The following is a 9,104-nucleotide window of genomic DNA, read 5'->3' as shown; positions in this document are numbered from 1 at the left end:
CCCAGAGCTGGTGCTCTGAGAAACAAGCACATGGTGTGACTGCACTTTACAGAGCTGAGCAGACCGAAGCAATAAGCCAAACAAGAAGCAGAAGGGAAGGAGGGATTCCACACCTTGCATAACTGGAAGGCTGAGACTCAAAGACTGGCCTGACATCTCCCGGGGCGCAGGCAGCATTAAGGAACACACCGTGTTTTTGAGCTCCAGTCTCACTGCTTGGTTACGTGGCTTTGAGCGTCCTCTAATCTCTCCCATGTGAATTTTTCTTTATAGTTTGCTCCACCTACGCAAGCTTGACTCACGAGTGCCAGACGAACTGCTGTACGGGCGCATGGGCTACCTCTACGCGCTGGTATTTGTGAACAAGCACTTCGGAGAAGATAAGATCCCTCTGAGTCACATCCAGCAGGTACTGTGGCTTCTGCTGATTTGTTAGCTGTCTCTTCCCATGCAGCTTATGTTTGGGAAGGTGAAAATCAATGCTGGATGTAGAGAACTCTGGCAACACGAGAGAAACTACATCATGGTAGCCTTTCTTCTAAAGGGACAAAGCACCACACGCCACCCCCCACACCATCCGTAGAAATCCACAGGCAGTACTGAATGAGCACACATTTCACTTCACACTCTTCCCTCTGCTTGGGCAGAAAAACTCACTGTGTTGTGTCCAAGACAGCAGCGTTTCCCTCACCCACATCTGTTCCCATCCCCAGGTCTTTGAAGCAGTTGTAGCTTCAGGAGAGAGCTTGGCTAAAAGGAGGAACTTTACAGCAAAGAGCCCACTGATGTATGAGTGGTACCAGGAGTACTTCATAGGGGCAGCCCATGGTTTGGCTGGGATTTACTACTATCTCATGCAGGTAAGAGGCACTGGAGGGGAGTGGAAGGGGTCCTCTTGAGTTAATTGCTTTATAAAGTATTCCCATTTCTTGGTATCTGTGGGCTTCCTGCATTTCTGAGGTGGTTACCTGGAGCAATCCCAGATCATTTCAGAGTGAGAATCTCTGTAAGAAAAGCATGGTCAAAGAGATTGTGTTCATAGTAGGAAAACGGGAAATGCCTTTGCAAATCAGAGCCTATATCTGAATGTGAAAGAGGTGGCACTTTTTACTTTGATAAAGCAGCTGAGTTCTGCAGTGCCTGAAGCAGGCAGGGCAAGACAAGAGGTTGGGAGCTGCGGTGCCCCCTTTGCTTTGATGCTGTCTCTCTCAGTTTTGCACAACTCACTGGAGCTCTGGGAATATTCCCTTTCCCCGGCTCTGGAATGAGGGTGATAATTCCCCTATGTGGGTCACTTTGTGCATAAATTTACAGTGCTTAAGCTCTTAGAAAAATAGCAGCAATAAATAACATTGCCTTTTCAAAGCATTAAGAGTATCCACTGAGCAACGCAAAATCTTTTAACGTAGCAATGTTCATAGAAATAGGCGATACTGTTTATGAGACCCAACTCTCACAGCAGGTGGGGGAAAAAGCCGCCAGGTTTCAAGTATTTGAGCTTCCCTTCTGCAGCCTCAAGGTTTAAGCTCACATACAGGATGAGTGGAGTTGCTGTGAATATAACCCTCTCATGTGACTCGGAGCACAGGGGGTGGTCGTAGCTTTTTAAGCAGGAGATTTGGCAAGAGGAAGATGTGAGGTGATTGTTGCCCAGGAGTACAGAATGGCTGGGCAGGCAGCAGTGTGCTGTGAGCCCAAATCTGCACCCAGTCCCTGAGCTTGTTTCCAGGAAACAAGGATGTTTTAAGGAATTCTAAGTGTAAGTCTCCCATCAAATACTGCATGGGCTTCATGCTTCTCTGCCATATGAAGTACAATGAGCCTGGATCAGCCAAGCATGATGCACAAAAAGCCTTGGGGGAAGCAAACAAGGGAAATAGAGGATGACACTGGACTTTTATCTCTAATGGTTTTACAGCACAATTACAGATTCTTAATTTTCAAGTTACCAACCTGAGAACGGTGTCGTCCTTTGATGAGAGTGCTCTTTGCAGTCTGCCCTGGGAAATCACAGCTGCACCGATTTCACGTGGGGCAGTGTCACCTGAGGACACTCGAGCCACTCCCTTGCTTCCGTCTGAGGTCGGTGGTGAAATCGCCCCCTTGCAATTACCCAGAAGCATCTGCGGAAACGCAGCATCACAACCTGCCAGCTGGGCTGGCCCAGCAGTTCAGAGCTGAGATGCTTTGGGTGCTAGGAATCATTCTTAATATTGATTTTAGGCAGTTTATCTCTCTGCTCCAAATCTGTGTACCTGAAACCATTCCTACTTCTCTTCAGGAAGAAGCAGCAAGCCCTCTTGCTTAGAGGGCCAGGTGACATGCTAGGGACAGGCTTCGTTTCTGTGGATGCAGGGGTATGACTGGAAATAACTCCCTGCAGAAGGGCAGAGCAGCCTGGGACCATGTGGGTATTTGTGATGTCCGAAAGCCTGGACCAAATAAATTACTTCATTTACAAGGAGCAAGAGGGAACGTGGCCATAGTTGGCTTTGTTTCCACCTTCCAGGCAGACCTTGGGTCTCTTAGGGCAGACAGAACGGTAATTCTCCCTGACTTAACGCTTTCTCTCTCTTAGCCTGGCCTTGGAGTGAGCCAAGTAAAGCTGTATAACACAGTCAAACCCAGCGTGGACTACGTCTGCCAGCTCAAGTTCCCATCTGGCAATTACCCTCCATGCATCGAGGACACCAGAGACCTACTCGTGCACTGGTGCCATGGGGCACCAGGTGTTATCTACATGCTTGTTCAGGCCTACAAGGTACCAGAAATCTTGCAGAGACCCTTTGGGGACCCCTTAAATGTGGAACTTCATCATGGTGAAGACTCAATGTTGAGACCTGCCCCTGCCTGAAAGTAGGATGGGTTGTGGGACTACTGACCCATATGGAGAGTAGTCTTTTGAAAAATTATGTCTGAAAATACCCATCAGCTGCGTGGGGTGTCCTGTTGCAGAGGACTGATGGTGGCAACTAGTTGTGTATGCAGTAATGGTCATACAGCCCCATTCGTCGTATCAATAACACCCTCCTTTAAAGTAGACAGCAAAGTCAGAGCATTAAGACTCCAGTGAGAGAGAAACTAATTAAGCCAAGCCTCCCCGTTCGCACAGGGATCCTCTGTGTGTGGAGGAAACCGCCTCAGCAAGGGGGAATATTTCTTGTCTCTACAGGTCTTTGGGGAAGAGCAGTACCTAAACGATGCCCTGCAGTGTGCAGAAGTAATCTGGCAGTACGGGTTACTGAAGAAAGGCTACGGGCTGTGCCATGGGACAGCTGGCAATGCTTATGGCTTCCTGGCGCTGTACAACCTCACACAGAACATGAAGTACCTGTACAGGGCCTGCAAGGTGAGAGCCTGTGTGAGGAAGGGAGAGGGGATTACTCACTTTTGCCTTTTACATCACTGCCTTTGCAGACCAATTTCTCGTGTGGCAGAGAGGCAGCTAGAGCTGACCAGCTCCACCAGAACAGTCCAGCAGCGCAGTCACTGTTCGACAGCCTGTCCAGAAAGAATACCCTGCAGAATCTTGCTCTGGAAGAGATAATGGGAGGATGAGGTGGTATTTTTTTAAGATCTGTCTACCAATTTCTCGTGTGGCAGAGAGGCAGCTAGAGCTGACCAGCTCCACCAGAACAGTCCAGCAGCGCAGTCACTGTTCGACAGCCTGTCCAGAAAGAATACCCTGCAGAAAATCTTGCTCTGGAAAAGATAATGGGAGGATGAGGTGGTATTTCTTTTAGGATCTGTCTTTAACAAAATGTGAACGCTTTCTGTTCCTCTCTTCTCAGTTTGCAGAGTGGTGTTTAAGCTATGGGCAGCATGGGTGCCGGACTCCAGACACGCCATTCTCTCTTTTTGAAGGTAACCTCCATCTCTAGGCTGGATCCAAGCCAGTCCAGCACCAAGGAAAACCGAATACACACTCCACTGGAGTGTTGGCAAAACTCAGTGTGGAGGATGGGAAGGAAACTGTGTTTGGTGTTTATACCCTTTCCCAGAAGCAGTCTTTCTGTAGCACAAGCTAATGTCATGGGCTTTCCAGTTCATTCCAAAGGCGAGCGAGGAGCAAATGGGGCTGCTTTTGTAGGTTTTGTGACTCTTGCTAATGGCTCCCTCAAAATCTGCCATCAGCAGGTACTGCTGAAAGAGCCTGTTCCTCAGCTAACATCAATATCCCTAGCTTTGCTGCAGGCTGAGGAGCAAGGGCATCAGTGAGGGCTTGAGGCAGCAGGGTTTTGCAAAGACAGTCAGATCCTTAAACCTTGGGACAGGTGAAGCAGAGGGGAGGGAGCTGTTGGGGGATGACCCATCATGTTTTCCCAGGTGCTTTTCAACATTTAACTTTAAAATGCTTCCCCCACTGAAGCACGTAAGTTGTGTGGGAAACCTGGATTCAGACCTAAGAAATCAGGTCTTCCTGAAAACGTTTTCCTTTCTTCTCTCTTCATGACTTGTTCACCCCCTGGGTAGTTGATAAAATGAGTGCCCAAAGAGAATCTCTCTGAACCACATTGTGTTTTCTTCTCCTCAGGAATGGCTGGAACCATTTACTTTCTTGCTGACCTGCTGGTGCCGACCAAGGCCAAGTTCCCTGCATTTGAACTCTAAACCTGAGCTTGGCAGTTTCCTGCCTGGATCCTTCTGCACTTGGACAAGCAGTTCGAAGCTGCTGGTCTCCCTCTTTCAAACTCATCGTTGTTCACCTCACTGAACGTAAATCCATCCGCCCAAGTGCTCTACTATTTCTAGTAATCTTGTTGCATCGTTTCATTTTTAAAGGCAGAATGCAGATGTTGCTGGTGTCTCTCATCAACGCAGGGCAGCAGGTGGGAGCAGGGAGAAAGTGTACAGTATTTTGTTGGCTATAGAGTTTTGCTATTTTCTGCAACCCATTTCCTGGGAGAAAGTTTTTATTGAATGTAACTTTGTCCATTTATATTTATTTGTTTTGTGCTGGCAAATAGTTGCGGAAATACAGTTGCCTTTGGAAAACAAAAGATGAAAAACGGAGACTATTGCCCTGCAAGTTGTTTTCAGGTGTTTTCTAGAAGTCTGAGCACCCAGGGAGTAGGCAGCTCGGTAGCTGGGCTGCTCCACACGAAGCGAATGTGATGGACTGTGGAGTCTTTGTGTGTGTTTTGTTAATGTCAGATTGCAAGTGGCACAGCTGGAGCTGACATGGCAAAGCCTTGTGCTGAATTTACACCTGTCTGCTTTAAAGGCAAGGGCTATGTTTAGCTCTTCTGTGCATTTTTTCCAGTGACAGATAGACAGTCCACTAGCTTTTGTGCTTATTTGCCATCTTATGCTAAACCTTGCAAAAGTGCATTGATCATCTAATGGAAAACTCCAACCTAACAGTGAGCTAAGCATGCTTGCTGGCTTCTGTTTAGTTTTGAAACTTTATTTTGCAGTCTTTATTTAAAATTGTGTATGGATATTATAGGTGTTAGGTGGTGCCGGGCAACAGCATGGGAAAAGAAATGTATTCCCCTGAGTTCTGTCAGTGTTTAACCTGTTACCTGTTTAGGTGTAGTTTACAGGCTTTGTTTTATAAGCTTTCCTGAACCTGGATAATTTGAGTCACTTGTTTGCCTTGTTACTGCTTGTTGTAGTTTGATATGCAAGCACACATCTACCCAACTGGAAAGTCTGCCCTAGGTTAGATAGCTTTGACCTGTCAAGCAGACCAGATACTTGTAAGGGATAAATGCTTTTCCGTCCTTAGCTGATGCTACACTAACTTGCAGCGATTATGAACCTGACCCTGTAAACCACTTTCTTAGTGCTGTGCATGAGCTAAACATGGAGCACAGTGGAAGTCAGTGATGCAGCCGTACCACTCGGTGCTGTTTGAGGGCAGCTCCTCAGCCTGCACAAGGGCAGATACAGGTTTTGATCTTTCAAAGGCCCAGTTGCCAAGTGCCTCAGGCCACCTAAGAGCGGGTGAGCAGCTGCAGAGCAGCGTGGGCAACCTCCAAGGTGGTGCGCTCCTGCTCCAGCCCTAATGAAGCAGGAAGACCAAGTGTGGCACACTGACAGCTAGCTCACATGTGCCTGAACACAAGGCAGCCTAGCTACAGCAGCGTATCCAGTCTCACAAGAACCTCCTGCATGGGAGCAAAGAGTAGAAACCATTCCCAGAAGGCTGCCTGTTTTCTCAAAAGCCCAGCCTCCTGCTGCCAGCACATTTCTGGAAGTTCATCAAGAGACAGCCTGAAGCGCAGAGAAGCTCATCTGCTTTGAGCTGGGCATCCCTGTCAGAGGCCTCAGAAGCTCATGCAGACTCAGCGCTGGTCATCCCCTGTTATTCAGAGGGTCTAAACAACACAGGGAGGAGACTGGAAGGGAGGAAGCACAGCCTTGAGAGCAGGATTTGCCCGTTCAAACAGTGCGGGGGTGGATCTGTAGTACAGAGGCCTGCTGTGCGCCACCTCCTCGCGTGGCTGGTGTGGGGACGCTGCTCTGAGCCTGGGTTTCTCCTGGGCGCTGCTTCTGTAAAGGAGATGGTTCATGCAGGCTGGTGTCGTGCAGCATCACATCCCAGGGTTCATGCACTGATCAGGGGGTTGTCAGGGCTTGGTGCGCAATTGCCAAGTGGAGCACTGTTTAATAAAAATGCTGAAACAAACAAGCTTTGGGTTATTTTTCTGCCCTGCTTTGTGATTCATGTCTGAAGAGATCAAGATACACCACAATAGCCTCTCTGGTGGCTCCTGGAGGCTTCCTGGCCTTCCAGCACCCCTGAGTGTCAAGAGTATTTCACATTTTGCCCTGTCTCAAGTCTGTCGAGGCCAGTCCTGTGCTTTCCCTCGCAGACTCTGCTTTTCTCCCAGGACTTCCTTTTGTAGCTCTTTCTGTCCAAGTGTGCATCCTCCCTGCTGTACCTTCCAATGGAGCCCACAGTCCCACAGGTTAGTCTTAGGTTAGTCACTGGCCACCAGAAAGAGGATGTGGAGCCTTCCCAAAAAAGGACCCTCCTGCCCAGTGGAAGGAGGAACAGGCTGCCTCAGGGAGGCTGTGACTGACCAGCACCAGAGGCTTTAAGACCAGGCTACCAGGAATGGTATGGGTAAAGGTGACCCTGCCCTCCAGCACAAGCATAAATTAGGCTGCTTGAGGTCCTATACAGCCCGTTTTTTCCACATTTCCATTTCTATCAAGGTAAAGCTCTTCAGGGAGGTGGTAGAGCAACCAGGATGGGAAGGAAGCATAGTGCAGAGTTTCTCTGGTTGCCCTTCCTTTCTCATGCAGGGGTGTGGTGCTGCCCATGTCCACCCATCTTTGTGCCAAGCAGAGGGAGCCAGAGCAGACAGAGCCTGAAAACACACAACTGCTCCTGCTTCAACAAGCCACCTGAGAGTGAGGGACTTCATCAGAACCGTAGACAATTAACACTCAGTTCTTGGTGATGGTTATGTCTGTTCATGGCAATGCTCTGTTTTAAAAATCAAGTGCCGTATACTCCCATGGAATAAGTGAAAACACATTTTGAACGCGCTACCATCTGGCTCAGTTTGTGTTCACCTCCTGTGTATACCAGTGTGATCAGCAAGATGAAAAGCGTCCCGAATACTGTTAACCAAATATCATCTGTGGGTGTGCATCTCCCCCAAGAGCCTGCTGTTTCAGCTTTCGAGAGCTGACAGCAGCCTCAGGGATGGAAGAGGTGACACAGGGACAGTGCAAGGGCACACGTGTTATTGCTGCCTCTGCCCAACTTACTTCATTTCCCATTCCTGCATATTAACTTTTCAAATGGCCACAAACCGTGATCAGTGCTGAGGCTCAGTCTGTGGCTAATACTGTATTGGCAAACAAACCCCACCATGGGCAGCCCTCAGCCCCTACAGCATTAGCAGTCAGACACACAGCTCATCTGATAAATCGGTTTACAAACTGCCGCTGCAGTCATTCGGTGCACACTGGTTTCGCTTTGGCACCACTTCAGAGTAGGCTGCTGACTGTGGCGTGACGGATGCCGTTCTTGTGCCGACAGGGAGAAAGCACAGCAGAAGAGCAGCTCGGCCTCCACAAACCCCAGCTCGGCCTCCTGCCCCCAACGGGGACGTTGTTCCCATCTGACAGACACGGAGCTGGGCGAGGTGGAGAACTGAGGTTACCCGGCCCATGAAAATACCACAGCAGCAGCCGTGGGAGGAGCAGCCATGCAGGGCACAAAGCTGCTGGCCAAGGGCTCCATTGACACAGGTTACTCAGCCACACCTCGCTTCCCTGCAGCACGCATCTCATCTGACTTCTAACCCTCTGCACCACAATCTCACCTTTCCCCTTTCCCCCTTCCCCTCTTTTATTTTGTTCACGTTTTTCCACCACGGTGTAATACATTGGCCAGATCTGAGTGGGGTTTTCTGGTGGTAACGCCCAAGGGAATGCAGCTGGCCTCTGAGACAGCAAGGCCGCAGCACATACAGGTGATTTGTTGCAAGAGATTTTATTTTATTAATTTGTTACATTGGTAAGAACAACACAGGTTCCTCACAGCTTCCTGCCCAGAACAGCTGGGCCCTTTGGCCAAAGTGTCTCCCACATCCCTTTAGCTACACCTGGCAAAGAAACGTGAACTGAAGGCCAGTACCCACACCAGGAAACCTAAACCACCAGAGTTACAACTCACAACGTTGCGCAGTGTCTGAAGACAAAATTGAGCAGAGCAGGAGGCAGCAGATCTGCCCCAAACAAGCACGTCAGGAAACATGCAGGAGCCCAGCGAGGCTCCTTCCCTGGCAGGGGAGCAGGCCTGGGGACAGCCCTTGCTGAAGGGTGGGTGGCGGTGGCCTCACAGAGGGGCTGTGTGCCCCCAGCAGGTGGCAATGCAGCCCGACAGCAGCAGCCGCCCCGCCGCTGCCAAGCAGCGCCCGCACCCTCAGCTGCTTGAGAGAGCTGGGATTTACCTCCTGGATAGCCCTGGGAAAGCAGCTCCAACCAAAAAGCCTCCATGGATGAGGCTGTATTTGTGTGCTGTGTGGGATGAGAGATGTGAGATATGTTGAAGCCACGCATGGCCTCTAAGTGAGTCATACCCACCCCTGGAAAATACCAAACCAAACCAAAGCAGCACATCTTTCCCAGTCCTGCCT

General features: G+C 49.5%; 1 protein-coding gene across 1 annotated transcript; it reads left to right on the top strand.

Moving 5' to 3' along the window:
- Window positions 1-273: 273 nt before the first annotated feature.
- Window positions 274-4,923, top strand: LANCL1 (LanC lantibiotic synthetase component C-like 1 (bacterial); the record flags this gene model as incomplete). Its single annotated transcript, XM_010182769.1, has 6 exons — window positions 274-409; window positions 714-860; window positions 2,579-2,761; window positions 3,173-3,349; window positions 3,792-3,864; window positions 4,535-4,923. Coding segments are annotated over 6 exons (793 nt in total), but the record flags the coding sequence as incomplete, so codon positions are not given.
- Between the last annotated feature and the right edge of the window lie 4,181 nt (window positions 4,924-9,104).

Source organism: Mesitornis unicolor, unplaced genomic scaffold (assembly GCF_000695765.1).
Source record: "Mesitornis unicolor isolate BGI_N332 unplaced genomic scaffold, ASM69576v1 scaffold6244, whole genome shotgun sequence".
NCBI lineage: Eukaryota > Metazoa > Chordata > Aves > Mesitornithiformes > Mesitornithidae > Mesitornis > Mesitornis unicolor.
Note: the sequence above shows the minus strand (reverse complement) of the source record. Positions and strands in the feature narration are given on the sequence as shown.